Source organism: Astatotilapia calliptera, chromosome 4 (genome assembly GCF_964374335.1).
Source record: "Astatotilapia calliptera chromosome 4, fAstCal68.1, whole genome shotgun sequence".
Classification (NCBI taxonomy): Eukaryota; Metazoa; Chordata; class Actinopteri; order Cichliformes; family Cichlidae; genus Astatotilapia; species Astatotilapia calliptera.
The window spans coordinates 1089708-1115892 of NC_137425.1; the positions used below are offsets into that span (position 1 = coordinate 1089708).

At 46.4% G+C, this 26185-nt stretch overlaps 1 protein-coding gene across 4 annotated transcripts; it reads right to left on the reverse strand.

Moving 5' to 3' along the window:
• Positions 1 to 2190: 2190 nt before the first annotated feature.
• LOC113020134 (zinc finger protein 646) lies at positions 2191 to 25754 on the reverse strand. 4 transcript variants are annotated; one of them, XM_026163846.2, is made up of 5 exons: positions 25260 to 25754; positions 14274 to 17068; positions 12632 to 13741; positions 10778 to 11640; positions 2191 to 5054 (listed from the first exon to the last, which is right to left on the reverse strand). In XM_026163846.2, exons 2-5 carry the CDS (start codon positions 16847 to 16849, stop codon positions 4630 to 4632), a joined length of 4974 nt encoding a protein of 1657 aa, XP_026019631.1. In that variant the 5' UTR covers positions 16850 to 17068; positions 25260 to 25754; the 3' UTR covers positions 2191 to 4629. The 4 variants fall into 4 exon arrangements, with proteins under 4 accessions (XP_026019631.1, XP_080156143.1, XP_080156145.1 ...); XM_080300019.1 differs by lacking the exon at positions 2191 to 5054 and adding an exon at positions 12447 to 12543 and having other exon boundaries at positions 11503 to 11641; positions 12697 to 13741; XM_080300018.1 differs by lacking the exon at positions 2191 to 5054 and adding an exon at positions 12447 to 12543 and having other exon boundaries at positions 11503 to 11641.
• Positions 25755 to 26185: the final 431 nt, after the last annotated feature.

The window sequence follows — 26185 nt, forward strand, 5'->3', positions numbered from 1 at the left end:
TTTTGGTGGGCCGGTCTCTAGTCAAAATGCCCGGGCCGATTTTTTGTCCCAGTCCAGCCCTGGTTTGGGGGACAGCTGATCTCGAGCTCTCGTGTATAGGTTTTATAACATCAGTTGTTCGTAAATAATTTAGTTTTATATAAAAGTCCGGCTTTAAACATGCAGCTCAATGTTTTACATTTTAGTTCACGTTTTTATGCGTCTGCCAGGGGCGGATCTACAGGGGTGGCATGTGCCACCCTAAAATAATCTCTTGCCACCCTTTGTGCTTTGCTTATCACAATTAAGTTTATTAACATAAGCTAGCATTAACACTTTGAGCTTAACTACAGTTAGCACTGAATATAAATTCTAAAACTGAATATATTACAACACCACTAAAAAATGGTTCAGCCCATACCTTTATTTCTTGTTGTCAGTAGCAACCGATGCCTGTGATTGTCCCAGAGCACATTTTGAATCAACACTGTGGGCATTTGCAGATTTCTAGTTGTTACACTGTGGAAATGAAATGAAGGTGAGTGTTATTAACCCTCTGGGGTCAAACAACATGCCACACCTCCAAATCACGTACCACCTTTTCTTACTAGTGGAAAAGTGTAAACATGTCGACCAATAAAAATGATACGGAACAATGTGGGATTTAATTATTTGGTAGGAACAGAGAAACATTTTGGGAATGATGGCGCTGAGAGCGAGTTTTGTGATGTGTAGCGTGTTTGGAGTGTGTAGTTAGTGTGTAGTTTTTGTTTTGTTGTGTGTGTCAGAACAACACTATCACAGTTGCTGCCAAAAAGCCACCAAAGACGGATTGCAGCATAAACGCTGAGTGATGCACCTCCTGCTGTCAGGCCTGTGGTGCTCTCCTCTGTGGACTAACTTGAATAATTTGAGTATCATCTTAACTGTGACACCTGATTGTTCTCTCGTTTTAGTTTAAAATGGTTATATAAATGATAGGGTGGCTGCAAATCAGGGTAAATAGTTTCGTATAACTTTATTGTTTACAACATGTGTGCATAAGTTAATAAAATTTACAGTTTATATTTGCATTTAAAGTTATGAAAGTGATTTACTAAACAGGTAAAAAATAGAACTTTTTCCCTACTTGGTTTTTATTTTTTTTACAATGTGTCAATGAAAGAATAACTGTAAATTCAGACATGTGAGGCAAAAATATTGTTAAAGGTAAAATCAAACTGTAGTAAATAATGAGCAGTTATACCCTGGAGCCCGGAGGGTTAACCTCATACATCATGAAAAAATAGGTTTACAGTTCTGGTGAAAAATGTTTCATGATGCTGTAGATTTCTGACATTTTGTGTAAATTTAAGCAACAATGTAGCTTTCTATATGTTCTGCATGCTTAATTTATGATACAGGCTATGTTTGTGAAGGTTCTCAGTCATCCATCCAGGTCATTGTAGCCTAAGGAGCATGGAAAGAAAAGTCTGGACGTCCCACCTCTCATTCGAGAAGCTTCTTCAGTCATGGACCCCCCCATTAGGTAGAGGACCAATAGGGGATCCATGACCCTCTTGCGGACACTCCCATAGGGCTTAAAATCTGGGACTCTCCACCAATTGCGCTTAAAACTGAAAAAGCTTCTTTAATGAAACGTCTTCAAGAAAACTTAAAAAAAGAAGCCCAGATGCTTTTTTTCTTTCAAGCTTTCTTTCCAAGCTGCTTAGACCATCCAGGCTAAACACAGAATCAAAATTCACATTTTATGTAACTGAAATGGTTAATTATGTGGGGTAAGAAAAAGTTAGAGTATATTTATACGAAACGTGTGTATACTTACTGCATTTGATGTTTTATAACAGTGTATAATTCATATTAAAGGATGTAACACCTGCAAGTGTGTAAAATAACGGCTTTGATTTTGCCACCCTAAGAAATGTCTCTAGATCCACCCCTGACGTCTGGGACAACAGGGCATCCCCAAAACATATACATATGACAGGGGTACAGCCCCTCGGCAGGCTTACAGACGCTGACCAACCCGCTTTATCAAATGGGTGGAAGTGGCAACAACAGAAAAGTCTAAATCTAAACAAGTAATTAATCACACTAATACTTGGGTTGAACCAACCTGATCTCGCGTGTTCTCACGGCTCTCTGAGGTTACAGCAGCACGTTATTTCATGTCTCTCGAACATTAGAAAACGGGAGTTCCACAAGGTTCGGTTTTGGGTCCACTATGCTTTAATTAGACATGAACGAGTTACCAGACAGCTGTAAAGACGCAGAGGGTCAACTGTGAATGTAAAACTGTAAAAACCGTGAATAACACAGCGCTAACGGGAGGAAATAGACACAGAGATACAGAGATGAGCAGGAAGTCCCTAAAGAATCAGCTACAAACGCATCACATCAGTACCGTCAGTGTTCTCCATCTTAGTTTGTGTCTGACAGTCACAGGCTTGTGGTCCAAACTCCAGTTAGTCTGACTGAAGTCGAGGGTGCACTGTTGTCTCTGCTTGTCTGTTTTTTCACTGATTTTCCTCAGAGACAAAACTGCGTGGCTCCTGACACCAGCTTCGTCCACAGAGGAAACCCACAGTGGCGTCCAACCTCTGATGGACGCGTGCAGGGAAACATTTCTGCGTTTCATCCGTTTCTCTCAGATTTATCACAGAAAAAAACCTCAAAATCCAGACGAGGAGATAAATGAACCGATATAATCTCACAAATTACTCTCCAGATTATCACACAGTATGACGTCATTTATTTCTCTAATAGTAATCACCTAAGTACCTATCAGAGCTTTAGTTTACACACCAGAGCTCGTCTACAAACATCTAAACCTAAACAGTTACTTGATGTTATAATTACAAAGAAAAAAATAGAAAACTTCACATCATTATAAGAAAAAAATTATTATTATTACGAGATCAATTTTCTCCTTTGAAGTGACAGCACTGGGCCTCCATATTTAACTGGATTTTATTTTGGGGACCAGGTGAGGAGGAAGGTGAACAGAGGCCTCCAGAAAGTTCACAAACCACACGTCAGATTTCAGCCTCCCCTCGGGGGTACAGCAACAGCTGAGGAAGATGATGAGTTTTCATCCTTAGCAATAATCAGAAACACTGAGAAAATTTTTTAAAAAGACCCACAATCCCCCTGGTGTCTGCTGCCGAGGAGCCAGAACATGCCAACCGTCAGAGAGGTCTGTCTGAGGCGGGGTCAAAGACCTGAGCACCATTAGTATCGCCGGGGAGGAACTCGAGTTCCCACCAGGAGCAAAAGTCCGGAGAGGTCCTCGTCACACAGCAAACCTGAACACCAGCTGTGAGGGTTTCAGTTTCCTCTGACTTGCTTAAATCTGCTGCAGTTGGTGGACATGATGAAATATTCTATCAAAGAAACGCTGGAAATGCTAAACATTTAGTTTTACACTTCCTGGGCAACGCAGGCGACCTGCACTTTCTCTAACATCCACTAGAGACAACTAAACAGCTGCATGGCTCCAGTTTTATGTGGTCTGCTATGTATGGGGGCGTGGCCTCTTTGACTGACAGATGGATGGTGACACAGGCGGCTGTGGCTGCTAGCTGTCTGTGAGGCTTCAGACCAATAATACGTCTGCTGCTAAGAGACGGTCTGAGGAGGCGGGGCAAGAGTTTAGGTGCACAGTGAAATCTGAGATTGTTCATTGGATGTTACTGAGCACTGGTTAGCAGGTAACTCCGTCTGTGCGACACTCCCCAAACAGTCTGTGATAACAACCCAGCTGTTATTCAAATATGGCCACTTCAAACCCAACACGGCGCCAACAACGAGGTTTCAAACATTCAGAAACCAACGGACGACATCCATCAGTTATACACTGGCTAACAAAGATCATCAGGTTGCCTGATAACTACACAAACTACAGGCCGCTGCTTCAACTCAGCCACTTCAAATGTCATCAGGTTGTTAAAAGATCATTATAAGTCATCGTGTGTGAATGTGTGTGAATGGGTGAATGACTGAATGTGTAAAGCACTTTGAGGTCCTTAGGGACTAGTAAAGCGCTATACAAACACAGGCCATTTACCATCGTCACCACCATATTTACGGCTTGGCTGAGCCACGTCGTCCATCCACCACAGGACATCTGTGTCTAGCTAATCTAAGCTGAACCTCAGCCTCATCAGGTTTTGGTGCCCTAATCTCACCAGACAGGAACTGAAAAAATCGAAACCAGATGTAAACCAAAAGTCTGACACGGTTAGTCCAGCCAATCAATGAGCACCAAGCTCTCCGTTAGTTTAATGTAAGGATAACAGCCGAGGCAGCTAACAGGTACGTGAGGATCTCTGCTGATTCGCCCTCTGAACTGTGACATCACAAAATGATTTGGGGAAACTTTCCTGAATGTGGATCTTAGTTCAGATTTCAGCCGGAAGGATTAAATTGAGGTTGAATTATACGGTCATATTGTTTGTTACGCCCCTAGCAAGCCCCTAATCTCCTCAATGTGCTCAGATGGTGCTAATTGGCCACACCTAGTCCGGTGTGGTATTCGTCGCCTTTTTTATGTTGCGGCTTTTGAGCAGGGTCGTAACATGTTGGAGGAGACGATGCTGTCCGGGTCTGTCAGACTGGACGAGCTCGGAGGAGAACTGCGAGGCCGGATGGTCAGAAAGGTCTGGAGGAGACGGCAAGGAAGGCCGAAGACCGGCTTCTGGACAGCAGCGGGCTCTTCCAGTGCACCTTCATGTGGTGCCTCAGGTTGGACTTGGAGGAGAAGCGCTTGTCGCACTGCTGGCAGGAGAACGGCTTCTCCTTGGTGTGGATGCGGCGGTGACAGATGAGTGCTGTGGAAACCCTGAAGGACTTCCCGCAGTCAGGGCACTGGTAGCGTTTGGGCTCAGTGTGGATGCGCCGGTGGTTCTTCAGGGACATCAGGTTGGGGAACTCCTTCTGGCACGAGCTGCAGAAGTAGGTCCCGGTCTTGTGGCTGTTCTTGTGGTTGAGCAGGGAGCTGGCGTGGCGGTACGAGCGACCGCATTGGCCGCAGACGAAGCTCCTGGAGCTGCTGCTCGAAACCACCGGCCTCAGATCTGGGAGGAGAGAAACACGAAGGTTTCAGTTCAGGGTAACCCACAAAGGGTCTGTCGGCTCTGAAGCTCACTGTCAGATCAGCCAATCACAGAGTCGGAATATTATGTTGTCACTCCAATTTTCCAACCAGGAAAAGCTGGAAAACACCCCCAAAGCCTCCAAACTTCTCTTTGGAATTTTGAAACGAGCGGCTCGAGTGTGACATTTATCAAGTCAGTGACGAGAACGACCGGCCGAATACGAAGCAAAGCCGGAGGGTTTATTTTAGGGAGTGTGCTGTGCAACCATCTCGAGCTTCCTTCAGGTAACACTGATGGGAAATATCTGAACAGTAACACCTGTGTTACGCCTGTCACGCACTGCCTGCAGCTCCTGTGATTGGCTGCTTCCGTACCTCTTATCTTGTCTCCTCAGCTGTCAAAGCCCTGCACAGGTGTGAGCCACGTGAACACATACATGGGTTATATATGCAGGACCATAATGAACGGCATCACGTTTCTGACGCTCGTGAGATTTTTCTAAAAAAGGAATTAAAGTCACAGGATGTGAAGAGTTTCATTATAAACTGATAAACTACAAACGTGTCACACGACTACGTGTCCGATAAACGCTAAAACACTTTAATTACGTGATTATGTTTTTTAGTGTGAATTAAAGATCAGATTGTCATCATCAACATTAGACTGCAGAAAATAAACACATGAATTAAATCCTCAGATAAACATCAGAAAATTACAAAATCATTTCATTTAACAAACATAATTACTGGTGCCTTAAATCAGGGGTGTCCAACTCCAGGCCTCGAGGGTCGATGTGCTCAGGTTTTAAACGTGTCCTCGATCCACACAGATGATTTACATGTGTTCTCCAGAGGCCTGTTAATGAACTCATTTAATTCAGGGTGATATCTGAAACCTGCAGGACACCGGCCCTGGAGTTCCCCACCCCTGCCTTAAAACAAAAAACCCATTTATACGTCAGCGACTCGATCGTCTTTTAACCGACAAAGCTGTATGTTTGCTCTTATTATGAACTAATGATAACTTAATGATAACACCTTCGGCTGTTTCCTGGGGGAGAAGTGTCCAAAGATCCAAAATCATCAGTGATGACACAGAAAAACCTTAAAGTTTCTGTCACACATTTCATAACTCTGTGCTGTCAGCTTTTACATTAACAACATAGTGATGCTGAATTATCATTGTGACTCAGAGTAACTTATTAATAGTAATTAAACACATCTAATAATGAGCAAACATCATTTATGGGATAAAAACTGCAGTTTTTCCTTCAGTGAGTGAAACCTGGATTTTTATTACCGTACTATCTGCACTATAAGGCGCACTTAAAATCCTTTATTTTCTCAAAAATTGACAGTGTGCCTTATGTATGAATTCTGGTTGTGCTTACTGACCTTGAACCGATTTTATGTGCTACACGGCGCTCAAAAATCTGTCAAAAAAATGTTTTAGTACGACTTTGGTAGCTACGAAGCCGCACTGCTTGATGGATTGTTGGAGCCTCACGGAGGAATCTGGGTCCTGGGTCCTTGGGCTAGCTGGTATATAATGATGTGCTACATGATCGCTAGTGAAACAGCTATGTTAGCATAACATAAACAGTGAAGCCGGAGGATGAACGCTAACTTCTTTCCACTCGATAAAAGTTAATGTGAGGGTTCCTGATGGTTAGAGACAAATGCAATCACATGGCAGGATGCTGTAAACGGACCAAACTTCAGTCAGAACAACTGAGATAATCCATCCACAATACGAGGTTAGTCATTAATTTACTGCAACAACATGGGAACAGAGCTGCTGTGATAGAATACAGCATTAATGAATCAATGGTACAGAAGTGGAGGAAGCAAGAAGAATGAGTCGGTTTTGTTTCGCTTAATGCGCCATATAATCCGGTGCGCCTTAAGGTCCAAAAAAAAAATAAATAAAAAAAAAAATACGGTAATAGCAGCTGTGTGTGTCACAAACATTAGACTCATAGTCGTGTGAAAACAACTTTACTTCACTGACGCTGTAAAAACCTTCAGACCGTCTGCACTCTGATACTAAAAGCTGGAGATGCATTCAGCAGGTTCTGCACCAACTTCCTGCCAACACCAGTGAAGGTGCCGGGAGAGACGTCGATGTGGACGGAGTGAAAACACCGAGTGTCACTGTGTTTTTCAGCTATTTATTTTCAGTACTCAGCAGTAGGGTTATAGTTTATGGACAAGATCTTCTGTTACGAAATGAATTATCAAAACATAGTTTATAAAAGTGTATAGTAAGCATTACATATATATGCATGGAAACCAAAAGTTAGAACTCAAACAAAAGAAAAAAAAAAAAGGGGGGGGGGGGGGGGGCGGGGAGTAGTAGTTGTGCCAAACCAGTCCTCTTCTTCTTCTCTACAAACTAGTTGAAATGCAGGCGGAAAGTGTGACACAGAGAAGAGCAGGCATGGCGAGGACAACCAGACGGAGGATGGACATTTATTACTTCTGTGTTCTAGATCACACGGACTCCTACAGCACTTGACGGTCACTGCACGGCTTCACTTTTAACTTTTCTTTTTAAACTAGCACCAGTGCTGAAAACACGCACACACACACGCTTCCCAAACAATTAAATAAAAAGGAACAAAACACCAATAAATACAGGAGGTTACCATAAAGAGGAACAGAAAGGTCGGCGAGCACACCGAGGCGTCCCTTTCAGTCTGATTTGATGAAGAGGAGGAGGAGATAAATATGGAAGAAGAGAGGGATGAAGGAGCGTCACATCATCACTCGTGAAAGAAGGCAAGAAGAGCGTCTCCGGCGTGTTTCAGGTCCTCAGTGGAGTCCACAGAGAGGGGCATTGTGGGTAAAAGGAGGGCGGGGTGTTTACATCAACACAGCTCTAAACTCACATCCTAAACACTAGCGCTGTCCATTACAAGTGTTAATAATAATGATAATATAAATAAATGAATTACTACATGATCTGTCATCTTTTTTCCTTCTTGCAGAAACGTCGAGTTCGTACAGCCGCTCGCCTCCCGCCGCTCAGGCCTCGCCTTTTTGTTTTATCATACTTACTGGGGCTGGAGAGAGGAGGGGAGGGGTCACTTCCTGTTCATACGTGTGGACGTAAAGCGCGAGAACGGACAGTTCAAGGTGGAGCTGTTGGTTTCCGGAAAGCTTTTTACGCTGCAGTTACACCTACTGAACACCGGGGGCAGGGGAGGGTCGTTTTCACTGCAAACAGCAAAGAGGTCTGAGTGTTGTCATGGAGATCGATCACAGGGGATTGTTTTCCCTCGTGTTTTTTTAATGAAAGTTGAAGGATTTTTATTGGTTTTTGCTGAGATTTCCACTTCCTGTGACCCGCAGGAATAAAAGCTGCTCGTAGCTTCTGAGTTTAAAAAGATGCCTTAAAACTGCGCTCTACATGATGACCACCAGGAGGCGACACCTGCAGACACCAATAAAACGTTCTTCTTTCCTTATTAAACACCTTCGGTTCAGATGGAGGCGAGGCAGCAAGAAAATGGGTGACATCACACCGGCTACGTTTGCTTCTGGCTCGTGGCGCTGTGACATCACACTCACAAAAATGTGTCTTACTAAAAGAACTGTAAAAATGGAAGTGAATCTACCGTCTCGAGGATTTCTGCCTAAAACCAGACGAGTGCTTTTCAGCTCCACAGTCTCATTTATTCTGGAAGAGCTCGAGAGCGCCCCTGTGAGACAGGAAGTCCATGGGTTTGTTGCGTTAATGCCATCTGTTAAAAACAAATCCTTCTGGGGTTGAAAGAGTGGATCTCGTGAACACGATTATTTAACACTAACTCGACATGTCTGTTTCCAAACAGCTGGATTCAGTTTCACTCTCTGACACGTTTATTTTAGCGTCCGTCGTGAGGTCGAAGGTCGTTTGGAAGCTCCGAGTCTTTTACTCACTTTGAACCGTTTGACGCATTCAACCACCAAAACGGTTTTTTTCCCCCTGCACTGAAAATGAAACGACGCCTAAAACGAGAAATAAGGGAAGCAGCCGTCATTCCTGCTGAGGTTCCTGAGTGTTTCCTCCAACCTCCTCCTTCAGGAAGTCTCTGATCTATAAATCTGTAGGAGCTCGAGCAAAGGAAGCAAACGTTTTAAAATACTGACAGTTAATTAACCTTTAATATTTAACAGTGAAAGGATAATTAACGATGTGTAGTGATCGGCTGTGTGTAGACCAACGTTCTTACACAATGACACGGCGGCACCGTTAACCTTTGTTATATGATTTTTGTTAAACTACGCTAACTTTTTAACGGTTCGTGAGGCTGACGTGGAGGCAGACGAGACCCAAACTATAACCGAAACATAACGTATTACTCTCGACTTGGTGCAAATGTCTGAATACATTCAGTTAGTTTGGTGGACTTGGACTTCCTCCGTGTTGTTTTATACTTTGATCGGGTTGTTTCCTGTTAGTGTCATGCTGTCTGCTGATTGGTGAGGAAACGTAATGAAAGGAGGCGATTCTCTCTTTTCTTTTTTGTTGCTTCAAAGAGGTGAAATTAAATCAGGACACTTCGCTGCATGTACAGTTTCCTAAATGAAAGCTCAGACCAACCCACGAACATCCCCGTTTAAATAAAGTTTAAATAATATAAAAAACTGGATATAAAATCAGACTGAGGTATGAACTCTGCTGGTGTGATAAGACGGAGGCCTGAGGAAAAATATTTAAACGCCAATCAGCTGATGATCAGATTAAAAGGAGTCGTCTTGTGATTCTTCATCTTACACAGACGCCCTGTCGCTGCCCATTAGTGGGCGGTGAAATGGTCCACGACCACTCCAACAGTCATTTTCACATGAGAACGTTTGGTTTGAACATATGACACGTGTTCCGTTCACAGCATTAGCGTGTTCACAAACAGGACGCGCTACAGGAAGTCTGAAAACCCTCTTTTTAAAAACTGATCACGTCTTTAATCAAACTTCAGGCGCTACGGGAGAAGGGCCATTTTAAACCGCACGCAAGCCACAGCGGTCTCTCAGCTCCGGGTCCACACGTGTGAACAAGAAGTCAGGAAGTGGTCACCGCTGCAACACACAAGAAGACACGCACACATACACACACACGTTTAAAGCAGTCCCTCTGAGTCCAAAGTGTCCATGTTCAGTCCTAAAAGTTCCCACAAGTCCTTGCTGCCTCCAGGCCAAAAGGATAAAGGTACAAAACACGAATCTGGCCTGCACGCTGTTGATCAAAACAGTCTCTCCAGACCAGATTAGAAACACTGTGACGAAGGCCACGGGAAGAAAACGTCCTGTAAACACCATCAGAAACAGGACCAATCAGACTCCCGCGCTCCATCTGGGTGCAGCTTGATGGCTGCGGCCTCGTGGTGCACCAGTCCGTGGCAGGGAAACATAACAAGGCAACATGCAGCAGGGGGTCAGTCCAGTCTGCCTGTCAGTCAGCGTGCGGGGCAGCATAGTGCTCTGTGAGGGTGTGTGCGTGTCTGTGTGTGCGTGCGTGTGTGTGGGGCGTCACGTCAGTCTGTCCTCCACACACACCACAGCCACACATGGTCAATGAGGAAGGCTACGCTACATTTTTGGCACCTCCACAATCTTCGGCATGTGACCCCCCCTCCCCCAGCCCCACTAAGACCATCATCACCACCACCTCCCCCCCCCCTCACCCTGCAGCTTATATGAAGGGGCCGCCAGGCATACCCAGGAAGTTGGGCGCTCTCATGGACATGGGTGGAGGCGCCGATGAGCCGCTCCAGTGCACCTTCATGTGGTGCCTCAGGTTGGACTTGGAGGAGAAGCGCTTGTCGCACTGCTGGCAGGAGAACGGCTTCTCCTTGGTGTGGATGCGGCGGTGACAGATGAGCTGAGTGGACACCCTGAAGGACTTCCCGCAGTCAGGGCACTGGTAGCGTTTGGGCTCAGTGTGGATGCGCCGGTGGTTCTTCAGGGACATCAGGTTGGGGAACTCCTTCTGGCATGAGCTGCAGAAGTAGGTCCCGGTCTTGTGGCTGTTCTTGTGGTTGAGCAGGGAGCTGGCGTGGCGGTACGAGCGACCGCACTGGTCACAGACATGGGACTTGACGACCTCGCTGTTGCTCCCTTGGCCGCGGACTTTGGCGACGTTGCTGGGATTGAGTCCTTGCTCTTGCATCAGGGTGAGGTCCAGGCCTGACCCCCAGCCCAGGTCCTGGGAGCCCCCTGGGCGGGGCTGCTGGGTTCTGGGCTGGCGGGGCTGCGGTGTCTGGCCATGAGTGATCTCCATGTGGAGCCTGAAGCTAGCCTGCGTGGGAAAGGCTCGCTGGCAGGACCGGCAGGTCAGCTCCCGCTGCTTCTGGTGTACACGCCGGTGGTTGTAGAGCTGGGAGGAAACTCGAAAGGCCTTTCCGCAGTCGTGGCATCGGTGGCGCCGCGTCTCAGAGTGGATACGGCGATGGTTCTTCAGGGCAAGCAGGTTGGAGTAGGTCTTGAGGCACACGGCGCAGTGGTAGATGCCGACAGTATGGGTGTTCTTGTGGTTGAGGAGGGAGCTGGCATGGCGGTAGGAACGGCCGCACTGATCACATCTGTGCAGGGACAAACAAAGAAGAGGGGTGGAGGAGAGAGGAAGGAGATTAGCAACGGAACATGGATGTCCGATTTCAATGCTGTAGCCAAATTCATCTGGTTACCACTTTTTCTGGAGAAGTATTTCAAGTATTTTTACTAGTCATCATCTAGGATGTTGCACATACAGGTATATGATCTGAAATCCGGCTCAAAGCTTTCAAAGAAGTCTACAAAGTGGTGTACCATTAATGATTTCTACACAGGTCATAGGGGAGAGGACTGCTGGGTGGGTGAGGGAGGGAGGGACATGGGAGACACTATGGAGAAACAAGTGTAGGGAACTGGAAGGTATCTGCTGCTCCCTGCACTGCACAAATAAAACAACCTTCTGTCTCAGCCTTCTTTGGATACTGAATGTAGTGATGAGAAACCATCAAACATGCCCAAAGAACCACTACCATGCATCAAGACTCCTGTAGGTGTTAAGACTGGTGACCTGTGGACATGTGCAGTGCAGCTAGCTCCAAATACTTCCTAATCTTCCCTTTCAGAACATCAAAATGCAACAGCCCCATCACATAACTGCAGTTCCTAATCTATTAGCTAACCAGTGTCAGAATAAACACAAAGACTGCAATCAAAATCAGAACAGAAGCAAGGAACACACAACATCAACACTTCAATATGCTGCACACAAAATACTACTTAAAGAGTTCGAAAAAAACAAAGCATGTAAACAGTACATCTGAACATGACATGTTTGACTGAGGCTAGCCTAAAAATGTCTGATATATGCTAACTGTAAGCAAACGGGGTTGACTTATCTGGTCTCTCCACTAATTCAATTTGTCCAAACTTCAGAAAAATCCGAATTCCGGCACGCGTATGGTCCCAAGGAAGCCGGATTGGAGATCATATACCTGTAATAGACATGTAGAGACCTAAATTTATCTTCACTATTTGTTTGTTTCAACTTCGAAGAATCACAAACAACTGACGAGAACTCACGTGTACCGACACTCTTCGCCCTCTCCCGTGGGTGCAGTGGCCTTCCTCCTGACTTCCATGCCTACCTGGTTGTCCCCGCAGCGGTGCCTGGCCAGACCGGACCTCCCCTGGAAACTCTTCCCACAGGTGGGGCAGCCAAACGGGGTGGCGCCTTCCTCGTGGACTTTCTGGTGGTTGCGGAGGAACCGGGCCAGTCGGAAGGCTTTCCCACATGTGTGGCAGATGTGCTTCTTCCGCTGCGTGTGGATGCGCATGTGGTTGCGTAGAGCCATGTAGTTGGTATAGGGCTTGTCGCAGAAGTTGCACCTGAAGTTTCCGGTCTTGTGGGTGTGCTTGTGGTTCAACAGGGAGCTGGCGTGTTTGTAGGCGCAGCTGCATAGGTCGCAGGCATAGGGCCTCTCGTCAGAGTCCATGTCTACAGAGTTCTTCTCGGTACTGATGGTTGTCGAGGTGTTGGTGGAGGACGATGAAGGCAGGTGCTGGGCTGGACAGTCATGAGCCGCGAGCTCGTCAGCTGTGGCAAAGCCTTCGCAGCAGCCGTCGCACTCGAAATCCATCTGAGCGCCAGGGCCTTGTGGGCCTTTGCACAGGCCGGCTGTAGTGTGGGTAGCGAGCTGCCTTTGGGTGCGGAAGCCCTTGCCACACTCTTGGCAGTTGTGCTTCTTTTGGGCAAAATGGAGACGAAGGTGGTTTTTCATTGCAAGCCTGTTCGGATATGTAGAGTTGCAAACATTGCAGTGGTACTCTCCAATTTTGTGAAGGTTCTTGTGATTGGCCAGGCTGCCCGCATGGCGGTAAGTCTTTCCACATTCTTCACAGGCAAACGGCCGCCGTGCACTTTCGGCAGGATCAAACTTCTGGGGTCTGGAAGTACCGGCTGACGAGTAGGGCTTTTTGAACCCTTGGTGGCTGTATTTGACCCCCATCACCTGGCCCTTCGATGGCTCCCCTCTCATAGTCTGCATTTGAGATGGGTCAGGCTGCTGGAAGCGGGAACCGTTTGGGCCGGTCCGAACAAGGCCTTTGGCTCGGTGTTCTTCATGGAGACGGAGATGGTTGATCAATTGCTTTTGGATCTTGAAGGCTTTGCCACATTCTTCACACTTGTGCCTGTAGCAAAAATAGGCAAAGGTAAAGAGAAAAAAAAACAAAAAACAGCAATATCTCTTTCAGTACATTTCAAAAGCAAAATGACACTTTGTAGGTATTTCTAGGGTGGCCTAAGTCAGATTCTTAATAAGGTTAGCAGTTCTCAGCAGTTTTACTAGCCTCAGACCCCTACCTACTTTGGCAACAATTCTCCTGTACTTCAAAGTTTAGATGAAAACCAATGAAAATGTTATCCATAAATCTTGCCAACTAAAGTCAAAAAACTCACTTTGACAAAATGAGAACTTTATTAGCCAAACAGTTTTAATTTGTCACATGCCTCAATTGGTGCTCAGTACCTATAACTGTAAAATAGCTACAAAATTTATATAAAAATAAACAAAACTTTATTAACGTCTTTAGTTTATTTACAAAACAAGAGTAACATGATAATTTTGGATTTGACCTCCAGTAGGCACTACCATTAACTGTTTCTAATGTTAACTTTTTAAAGAATTTGTTGAGAGACATTCTAAACTGGCAGAAGACCTACCTCTTTAAGTCAAAGTGGGTCCTTTGGTGATTCTTGAGAGCCAGCAGGTTGTAGTAACGTTTTTGGCAGACAAGGCAACGGAAAACACCGGTCTTGTGGGACTTCTTGTGGTTAAGGAGAGAGCATGGGTGTCTGTATCCTCGCCCACATTGGTCACACTTGTGGGGCTTGTCACTCTGATCGACCATTGGCCTACGTCCATCTGCGCCAACGTCACAACTTCTTCCAGCGACACCACCGCCAACGCCCTCTCCTCCAGACATCCCTTTGGCTCCATTTAGGCCGGGCTTGTTCATCGAGTTACCTCGATTCTTCCCAGGGCACAGGTGGGTGATCAGATGGTGGCGATCGGCGAAAAACATGCCACAGTCAACACAAATGTGGCTCCGGCCATCCATCTTTTCGTTGCCGTTGGCTGAACTCCCTGCAATACCCTGTTGCTGACCATCTGGCCTTTGGGGCCCATGGATTAACTGATGATTCAGGAGATCCTGCTTTCTGGCAAAAGTCTGGCCACAGGTACAGCAGATCATCCTCCAGTCCTGCTGCAGGTTGGAGGGTCCTGGCCCTGTGGGGTTGTTGGCATGACTACGCAGGTGACTTCTGAGAGCTCTCAAACTAGCATAGTGGTTGCCACAAACTGAGCACTGATACACCTCTCCATCATCATCGTCATCTTTGTCATTGCTTCCCATTCTCTTGCCTCCACTTTGAGGATACTGTCGTTGACTGCCGCCTTCTTTCAGGCTGCTGGAGCTTCCAGCAGGCAGCGAGGTTCCACTGGAGCTATGGTAGTTCATATTCCCCATAAAACCATTGGACATATTGGCCTGCTGCTGCTGCTGGCCACGGCGGGGACACATGTGCGACTTGATGCCAGACACATCGCCATACATCTCACCACAGTCGGCACATACGTGTCGGTCGGCTTGCCGGTGAGCAGAGCTGCTCTGGGAGAGTGAGCTGCCATCAAAGCGATCATGGAACTCAAGAGAGTCTAGCCCACTGCTGTGGCCTCCATCTGGTACAAAGTGGGCAGCTTCGCCGAGATTTCCTGGCAGGGAGATTGGAGTGGTGGCACCACTACCTTCCTGGACGTAGCTCTGCTGCGAGTCCAGAGTCAGGGGCTCTGGGGATAGCCAGTCGTTGCTGTCATTGTTAATAGGCTGATTGGAAGGACGACCCTTGTGGCTTCGTAGGTGGCTATGTAGTGCTGCCAGGTGAGGGTACTGCTTACAGCAGATGGTGCACTGGTAGTGGCCCGTTTGGTGGCAGCGTTTGTGGTTGACCAGGCTTCCTGCATGCCGGTAACTTTTGCCACACTCCCCACACTTAAAGCGCCGCTCTTCATCATCTGGAGAATTAGCCTGGGGCACACGACCTCCTGACGGGGAGGCCACCGAGCTCTGGGATCCAGAACTTAGAGTCTCCGAGTTGAGGATGGAGCTGTCCTGACTATGGGAGGGAGGGTGGGGATCATGAGTTAGATAATGGACTTTCAGTGTCTCCAGATCTGGGTGTCCTGCGCCACAGTATGCACATGTATAGATGGGGTTGTTGACTGGAGGGCCCATAATGGGGTCATAGGGGCCCCTCTTCTCAGTCGGCACTGGTGGCAGAGGCAGAGGCAGAGGGTCCCCCAGCGCCGGCGTGTATGCCGGGGATCGAACAGCACTCAGATTATGAGGCATGATGCCTGGAAAACTCCGTGGCAGGCTGAGGGTAGGTGAAGCAGTGTTGTGCAGCAGAATGTGTTCTTGGAAATCTGCCTTATTTGGCAGCGCTACCTGGCAGAGGTGGCAGAAACAGGTGGTAGTGTCTTCACTTTGAGAGGACTGAGTGCCAGTGCTGCGCTCCGAGTCGTGGAGGCTGCTGCTGCTACTGCTGCTGCTCACCATTGAGGCCCCAGGGGTCTTGAACTTCGAGTGAGTTCTCTCGTGGCTGTTTAAGGCAGCCAGGTTGCCAAATAGTTTGAAACACACAGAGCACTTAAACGTTCCTTGTTGGTGACACTTCTTGTGGTTCACCAGGCTACCGTGGTGCCGGTAAGTTCTGTCACACTGATCACACTTGAAAGGTCTGTCCCAAGCGTCGTCAGATTCAGGGGAGCCTTTTTTTCCGTGTTCGTCTGTCTCGTGGCTTTGCAGGACACTATGTCCCATACCACTATTGTTCAAATGGGAGCGCCCAAACCCGTCCGAGAGGTCCTGGGTGAGACCGTAGTCCCTCTCGTCGTGGCCGGCTTCTTCGGGCACTTCCTCGCTTTCTTCCTCTGTGTGTGCACTACTAGGGGATAAAGTATGGATCCGTAAGTGATTTTTCAAAGCTACTGCGTTGGGCAGCGTACGTGTACAAACAGGACACTGGAATGATCCAACTTCGTGAGATTTTTTATGATTGGCTAGACTAGCTGCGTGTTTATAAATTCGTCCACACTGTTCACACTCAAAACGACCGGTCTCTTCTTGCTGATAATGTGCTTTCATATGTTCTAGAAGACTTGGAGTACTCGGGCAAACCATATCACATTCTTTACAGGGGAAACCCTTGGCACGACTCATATCATGCATTGCCATAGTACTCTAAAGCAAATCGTTTGGAGGGAATCACGGTTCACAACAGAGCAATGAACAGTGATGTTGAGGAGGTGGGGGAGGAAACTGTAGGGCTTAGCTCTTTAGCTGAGGGCAGCAGTGGAGGCCATTTTCTCCCTGGGAGCCGTCAGCGCAGGTCAATCAGGACCCACCCCGGGAGGTGGCAGGCCTGCGGGGGTCACACCGGCCAATGAGGTATCACTGTGGAGAAACAAAAGAAGAAGAAAAAGAAAACAGGTTACTCAAATACCTACTTATCTTTTGTTAAAATCTCGAAGTTCAGTCCAGGTCCCTCAGTTTAAGTTTCAGCTATTTGCTATTGATTATAACAGAATCTCAAAATGACTGGGATATTCAGGAAAGCCCTACAAAGATTATTTAATATAAATAGTTTGGTCCTAGGTTCTGTTATCATTTTAATTTTCTTTATTATGCTTTTGCATCACAAATTTTATAGCTGGATATAGAAATTGTGGATGGTGATCTTAAGGATCAGCAATAGTCCGAGTGATCACTAGCAGCTTGCTAACCACAACAATTAAGTAGCACAGTTGCACAAGCATCAGCTGTAGCTTTAATAAAGTGTCAGACCAAACATTTCAAATTAGTTTAACTGGAAGACTCTAGAAACAAAATATCATTTTTTTTATTATACCAATAAATGACCATTAAATGGATGTAACTTCTTTGTCAGAAAAAAAACAAGGCAGTGGGTAAGTGCTTTAAATCTTCATGTTATCTGAAGGCCATCAGACAGTGATACCTGTGGTTGCAAAAACATTTCCCATCTTATAGAAACTAATTTCTTAGCTTATCTCTAAAAATGTCTTGTAGTTCATGGTCTCAGTTGTTTTGGGTCATACTGTTCAAAAGTGACTTCTATCTTGCGAATTTTGGACAGGACGATCCGACTTGTGAATGGATCGGCCCACGGTCAGGTAAACCTGATCCAGTCCTAGTCGCCACAGCAAGGTGAGAGCAGAAAACCACCTGATCTGCACGATGATAACGGAGCAGCAGGCCAAACTTTAGGAAACACGTCAGGTGTAATTCAACCTCCTGATTTATTTGAATGTGACAACTTGTTAAAACTTGTGTAACCCCTCCAATGTGTGAGGCAACTCCATTTATATTTTAAGAGAAATATTCTGAAACTATTTTGATATTTAAAACATCAATTTCCAGTTTGAAAAATGTGCTGCTTTTCCGTGTCAGTAACGGTTGGATCACTTTTATGTTCTGAGAAGGGAAAAAATGTAAAAGTTTATTTTTCACTCATTAGACAACAGTTTGATTAAAATCTGCCTCGATCAAATAGTTTGTGTTTTCTGTTAGGACCCCAGTGGGATGCAGTCTAACCGATCAGAGACCGAACCTCTAAAGTCCAGATTAGTTGGACTTTACATGTATGACTGAATAACCAGAATATCAGTGATGCAGGACCTGATCCGTCTCACTGTGCATTGCACTGCCTATAAAACTACAAACGGGACCTCTGCATTGAGCACAATGCGAGTAAATACCCACAAATATTCACTGTTGTTTGGATTAAATTCAGACCCATCATGCAGGAGGAGGAGTGGATTTTGTGAAATATGGATGGATGGCAGCATGGCACAAACTCAATGCTTCTTTGGCCAAGTGTGAGAAGAAAATGAGACACTTAAAGAGGACAGGCTCAGTCGGTTAAAGACAAGAAAGCAGTCCAAGCGGACGCGCTGATGCTGCTGATGAATCGGTCCTGTTTGGGTTTGCTGGGACTGAAAATGCTCCGGTTTATTGTATGGTTCCAGGAGCAGTTGCTGTGTTTCTGCTGGTTGTGGAGGCGTGAGATTCAGGTTTGTCCAGACATCGCGTGACAGTGAGCGCTGCACCTGTCAGCGAGTTTCACTGGGAAATAGAGAATTCCCTTATTTTCCAGATTAAAGAAGCACAAGTGGAGGAAATGTCGGTCAGCTTGGCCTTCAGGTGTCGCGTTTTGTTCCACCGACAGCTCAAACGTCCTCACTCTACAAAAGCCACAGCTCCACTTCAGAAACGACTGAAATTTAACTACAGCTCGTTAAAATGTGCTCTCCAAAACCACAACTCGCAGAAATATACAAAAGTATATCTTAAAAAATAGTTTAAAATGCTTGTGATTATTTTTCTGAGTGAGACATTTGGTAGAAGTCTGACACAAACTGATCAGGAATCAGTTCAACAGATCCTTCAGTGGGATTAAAGTGTCTGCGTCCTTTTTAACAGGCTCATGTGTAATCTGTAATCTGTGGCAGATTACAGCAGCCGTTCGTGTTCATCTCATTACACACAGCTGGGTTCAAACACTGGCTCGAGGCCCGCTCAAAGACTTTCCAGGTTTCTCCTGATAACACAGATCCCTATAAAACTCCAACACGAGCTCATCTCTGCAGGTTCAAGCCTCGGCCAGTGTTTGGCTTAAACACCGTTCATAACGTCGGTGACGTCAATAACCGAGCATATGAACAAATCTGAACATCATGAATCACAGCAGAGACGCACAGATTTAGATTTTCTACAACTGACGCCTCAAAGAATTATTCTTTTTTAAGAGTGAAAATGTAAAATATTGTTTCTTACGTTTTCTGGGGGAGTTAAAGAACTGTCACTTGGCTGTCACTTAAAATCTATGGGCTCAAATTGTGGTCAAAATTCGTACTTGTAACTTGAAACTTGAGTGCAGAGTTTCACACGTATTTTTTGGCTAAGTCCACACACAAATCTTTTTTACACATACAAATCCTGATTTACAAGTACAAAATATTTATGACCACAATTTGAGCCCATAAAAATCATTTAAAATAAAGTCCTCCAAAGCCACATTCCAAACATCGTCTCCGTGTGCAGGACTTTATGAAAAGGAAATATATACATAAACCTACACAGTTTGTGTATCAGGCTGTTAACATGGGGGTCAATGGGTACGGGCTCTCTGCTGCCTCTGCTGGATGTCAGAGGAACTGAAGCGTTTAGAACACAAAGGGTCTCATGGGCAGATTTTCTGATGGCATTACAACTGAACCAGCCTTTGCTTACGATGGTTTTATAGAACAACGTCTATAACGACTGATCTGAGATTTCAGCTTAATTTAAATGTGAGCAAACCGAGAGGCTGAAACCTCCTGTTAGACATAGTAATGGACCGCCGAGCTGGGTCCTACGTAAACATCACCACCTCAGCTTCAAACTGCCGACTGTGATGCAGCAGCAGACAGTATAAATCTTAAAGCTTAACTTTATGGACCACAGCTCAGGCGTTTCGTGAAGAAGGAAACACCCAGATTTGTGTTAAATAACATATCACAGTTATGTGTGTAGTCTCCACTGGAGAATCTCTATGAGCAGGAAAAGGCCCGGAATACAGATGTTGGCTAACGGGAAAAGAGCGTTGACAGGAAGGAGGATCAAACGGTTTACAAGCCGTCACGGGCGATAGCGTCAGCACTACGAGGACACCACCTGGTCATCAGGTGGGATTTAAGGTCTTGGGTTTGTGTTTATGTTCTCTTTGGCTGAACAGAGAGGAATTATGGGAATTCAGCTAAACAAACTTGCTCTAAAACCCAACAGCACCCAGTCAGCAGCGAATATATCAGCGGTGAGGCTAAACTACAGGACTGATCAACACAAATATACCCAATCAACCACGGATGTTTGATCAGTGCATGTCTCATTAAAGGTGAGCTACCTGTGAGAGGACAGAGGTCACCCGGGTCTCAAATGTGGTGCTGCAGGTTGGAGCTTTAAGTGATTTAGTCGACAAGTTGTTGGATGTTTGTTAAATATAAAACATGAGCATGAAAACCTGAGCTGAGCAGCACAAATCGGTCCAGGAACTCAATTAAAACGATTCAAGAGGAAGCAGAGACGGATTGTCTGCGCAAGAAAAACACGCCAATCTCCACACAAAAATATTTACCGTCGTACCGTTATCACCACAGTCGTTTCATTAATGAGCAATTAACAGATTCACCGGTAATGAGCGAGAAACAGAAGAACAAAGAAAGAAAGGAAGGAAGCAGGAAACGAGGTGAGACACGAGGGGAGGCGTGGGGGAGGGGAAGGAATGAAGGAAGGGGAAAAACAGAAAGAGGGGGAAAAGGAGGGGTTGGGGTGGGGGGCTGCAGTGGAAAATAAAGGTGTGGAGGAGGGTTTGATTGGCAGGAGAGGTAACCTGAGGAGGAGGAGGGGAGGCGCTGACGAGCTGCAGTCTGACAGGCAGGAAGGCAGCAAGGAAAATAAACAGCAGCAGGAGCGAGTGAAGGATGTGAGGGGAAACTTCCTCTACATCTCCCTGCAGAGCTTTTACCTGCAGAGCCCCCCACCTCAGCCCACAGGCGGCACGATGCCTTCACCAGCGGGGACACAAGAACCAGATCGGTGCCTTTTCCTGCACATAACCCAGCATCATCGCCTCAGAGCAGGCGAGTGCTGTGTTTATCAGAGCTGCGGTGCATCAACGTGTTCAGCTGACTTTGTTATCTTTATCATCCTTCTTGATCATTATGAAGCTTTTCGTTTGTGAACTCGGGCACTTTTCTGTTTTTTGCTTCTTGTTTTTTCTCCTTGCAGTTCCTCTGGGGTCCAGCAGAGGCAGTAGTGCCTCAGTCCCCATAGACTCCCATAGAAGTTAAAACTGTACAGCAGAACATAACATGTTTACTGCAGGATAAAGACGACAGCAGTAGCTGCTAATAAAGTTTGGCACATCTGTAAGGACCATTTACTGATGAGTCGTTACTCAAGAAAAAAAACAGCTGAAAAAAAGACGACTTTTTCAACGTATTTGTCAGACTCTCAGTAGGAAACGGAGCATCTGACACTGCATCGCTGACGACTTACTGTCCACTCTGTGTGAGGAAGTAAAACACATGACCGACATGTAAAGGAGAGATGGACTTGTTACCAGCCACGTGTTTAAAACCAGCCTGCCCATTACTTCCTGTCATGTGTCTCCTGCTCTACTGATGGATGTCCATTTTAAACACAGCCAAGTTAATAATGAGCCTACTGTATGTACAGTAATCCCCGAGAGCCCCAAGTTCAGGCTGCAGACTGATTGACACTCAGTTTATCAGTGTTTTCATGCCATTGCATCTCTACGAGGTCACAGAGCTGTCCAGCTGGGACAGCCAAACAGAAGATGTGGACGCATTTCTATTATTTATTTATTTTTTTAAACCTAATGAGGCAAAAATTTGCTTTCTAGAAATCGCTGAAAATTCCCCAGCTCATTTACATTAAGACTTTTCTCTTACAAATTTAATAAAATCTTTTATTCTAATATGGCAGCGAGACATTTTCTCTGCCTAAATATGTGCTGGTTAGGATGAACGCAGACACCTGAGCGTGTTCTGTTACTTTCATGTAAAGGAAACGATCGAGGAGAAGATAAGACATGAAAGCGTGAAGCCTCCCAGTGTGTTAAACAGGGACTCTGTGAATCGCGCTGCTGTAGCAGAGTCCAGGAATAAACGGAAACGAGCAGGTCGCCCTTAAATGCCAAGGTTATGTTCAGACCGCCACTGCGACGAGTTTTAATGATGGAGAGGAGGAGCGGGGGGAGTAAACAGGGAGGAGGTGCTGCATTCGGCCAGATGTTTGATGTGAGGACAAAGAAAGCCCACGGCAGTAGCAGAGGCGACAGGAGACGCCACCGGCGAGGGAAACAGGCCAGTCGTGATTTCATTACAGAGTAACCTGGCGTTCATTTCCTCGCTGTTCAGTCACACAGACCGCAGATTAAAGCGCTGCAAATTTATTTCTCCTTTACAAACAAGAACAAATCACACACTCCATTTAAATATCAGTGATTCGACTCTCCAACGCTCACAGAGTGCTCATGCTTTATTGGCTGCGGCTGAGTGTCGAGGCGAATCTGAAACACGAAGAGGGACCTGAAATTTAAACCGTCTTGTTAGCGCTCTGCCATCAGCCACAGGTAGGCGCAGCTCTACCTGTGGCTCGCATGAATCAAACAGCTGAAGTGTGTGCGGTCCACGGTGGATCTCAGATCCTCACTGAGCTTCAGTTTCTCTGACTAACTTAAAGGAGACGCTGGAATATTTCTGTAATACACTCAGATTACTTCAAACTGCGCATGATCGAGAATAAATTATTTCAGAATATCTGCATTTTATTTTTTAATGCATTCTGCACGTTTACCTCCGAGTGCTTCACAGAATAATCAGAGGACAAATTTACAGAGACTACACTGAAAATAATCACATTTAATCAAATTCCTGTAGAAAAAGTCAAATTCCCTCTCTGCTGCTTTTCCGTCTCATACATGATCAATAAAGTGAATATTTGGAGGCAAAGAAATTGATTTGAACACTTTCAGCTTTGAGGTTTTTTTTAATGAAGTAACAATGAACAACCTACCTAATGAGAATAACGGCTAATACAGCCCTCATGTTTGACCATGTGGCTTATCTTACAGTATTCAGATTTGCATATTATTAAATAACAGTTAAACACTGATTAGAGCTCAATTACTCAAAAGAAAAATCAGCAATTATTTTTACAATGCATCACTTCCTTTTTCAGACAAAAAGACTGTTTTTCTCTGGTATATGATCAATAAAGTGAATTTATGCAGGACCAAGTCAAGCAATCTGCTTCAAACCCTTTCAGTTCAACAAAATCCAATTAAAAGGAAGAAACTGTATAACAAAGAGAGAGAGAGTTATTTGAGATTTTAGTGTCCACATTTAATTTTCCTTCTTTTGCTTTGCGTCTCTGAACTTATAGTTGAACCAAAGATTTCACCTCCGTCCCACGAGCATCACAGCTTTAGAAACTTGTGTTTTCATGTTACAGCAAATCAAAAATATCTGATATCTTCAGGAAAACGAAACCTTTTCCCCGCCCGAGTGACTCTCAACATTTCAGATCCTATTCAGTTTTTTTCCCCTGTGTGAAAAGAACAAACTCATTTTCTTCATGTTGAAACAGAAAATATCTGAATAATGACACAAATGAAAGTTTAAAAATATACCTGACACTCAGGCTCATACAGTTTTTCTACACATGGATTCATATGATGTCACACAGAGTGGACAGAAGCTCCACCCAACTTTGTATCATATCTAAACGTTTGTGTAGTTACACACCTCTCCACTAAAAGTAAAATAAACAACTGAATTTTTGTGGGCCACCCCCCTCTCACCCAGTTTGTACAAATAAATAAATAAATAGATAAACTCAGCGCCCATCTGGTGTTTCACTCTTTAAGGATTACTCTGAACTGCAACACATTGTTAACACTTAGCAGAGCCGCTTTGTGGCTGGGAGCCCACGTACGGACCCGAGGCTGCTCACAGAGACGTCCACGGCGATAATGTGGGTCAGGTTTTCCACACGAAGGGTCTCATTCACACTGGGATGTGATCGGGCCCGGGAGCGGCAGCCAATCAGCAGCCTGTCACTTTTTCCTTCCATCATGTAAACAAACCGCCCTGCTTCGTTAAACTACCGCAGGATCAAAAGAGCCGCTGCGCTCGCTCCCGCCGCGGTGTTCCCCGCTCCTCTCTGCCCGGCGAAGGCAGGTCTGCCTCCAATGTGCGCAGCGGGGCTCCCTGACCTTGGCTTGTCTCCTCTCGGTCGGGATTTGCTGGGACAAAGCGGGGCATCTTCTCCTCGACACCCGGCCGACATTTCCTCCTCCAGACCGCAGCTTTCCGCCGCTGGAGGAGGACGGGGTGAGCGATGGGGGAGACGCCTGTGGCCGTTTTCCTATGTGATGCTCCCAACAGAGCTGGTAGATCACCGGCAGCCATCAGCCCACTTTCACTGAGACCCCATCTCACTCGGAAAATGGCTTTCGAGCAGCGAGCCATTTTCCCCCAGCTAACGGGGGTTAGCTCGCGTTTTAGCCCCGCAAACGGAGCCCGCTGGTGGTCTCCAGCTGCGGGCCGAGCGGGGCTCACAGAGCGAAACACGACGCAGATTGACGGCGGAGTGAGTCCCGACCGTCTCCGTCTTTGTATAAGACGCATTTTGTAGAGAAGAGGCGCTGAAAGCACGCGCACGCACACACGCACACACGGCCGAGCTAACGCTAGCGTTAGCACGCGGCTATCCCGTTAGCAACCCCCCGCTATGACAGAAAGGGGGTATAACGGAAGTTCAACACAAGAAAAGCACAAACAGACACACAAAAACACCGTGGCTGGGCCGCACACGCCACCGAGAGCCCGCACTTTACTCACAAGCGAGGAGAAGCTGCAGGAACTCGCAGGGGTTAGCGTCCCAGCTAGCCTTAGCAACCCCAGGCTAGTCCGGAGCGACACAAAGATCTCGACAAACACACCGCGGCCCCCTTTGATGGAAAACCGCGTTTTCGAGGCGTTTCGCAGCGCACACTTACCCCTCAAATGGCCTCTGCGCCCGCAGGGTGAACGATGCACGGCGCGGAGATGCAAAATGAGCCACTTTCACGGATTAGGCATGATTATTTTTCCTCCCCTGCTCATCACCGACTTTTGGTTGTTGGCTCGGTCCCCCTGCCGCCGCTTCAGCAGCGTACTTCCTGCCGCTGCTAGCCGAGCGCAGCGCCGCTCGGTCGCACGCGCGTCATCACACGCACAGTGAAGTCCTCGCGCCGCTGTAGCGGCACGGCGCGCTGGCGGCGCCGGGCTCTCAGGGCTCGGACTCTGCGGTGTCCATTTTGGCGCAGACACACCGACCGCAGCCCGGCCCGTCAGGGAAAAACAGAACCGAGCCGAGGGACTCGTTCAGGCGCTCACACCTTGGGCCCTGCAGCCGCCTCTGTGTCGGTCCCTGTGCCCACTAATCAGCCGCCAATTATTATCCCACTCAGTGCGGCACCGATCACACAGGTGAAGGTGAGGCCGGTCTGCATGACGCACAGACTCGTGCTCAGGACTGGGAAGTCTGCAGTGTGACCATTAAATACTCACCTGTGCTGTTCTGTCCCCGCAGCAGGTTCACACACACCTGAAACATGCTACACTCTGCATCATAACGGTAACTTTGGGACTTTTACACACTGTAGTAAACCTTGCTCAACAAACCCAGGTGATATGATGTTATATATGGTGTATAATATGTGATACAGGTGTCACAGGTGTAATGGTTTCTGGAGATGTTGCTGCAGCACATTCCTGCATTGCTGATTGTCTCCCAAAACAGGGATGGACAAAGAAGTCTAAACCAGCCTTCTCGGTACAGCACATCATTTTCAATCATTCATACATTGTAGCTGAGATGTTGTGTCTCTGGGGTATACAGATGGTTCTGAATCTCTGAGCTGACTCCCTTCAGTAAGAGCAT

Coding starts and splice junctions, on each gene's coding strand:
- LOC113020134 (XM_026163846.2), bottom strand. CDS start 16,849: ATGGCAATGCATGATATGAGTCGTGCCAAGGGTTTCCCCTGTAAAGAA. Junction 13,742..14,273: donor ACCCACTTTGACTTAAAGAG/GTAGGTCTTCTG, acceptor TTTTTGCTACAG/GCACAAGTGTGAAGAATGTG. Junction 11,641..12,631: donor GGCGAAGAGTGTCGGTACAC/GTGAGTTCTCGT, acceptor GTCCCTGCACAG/ATGTGATCAGTGCGGCCGTT.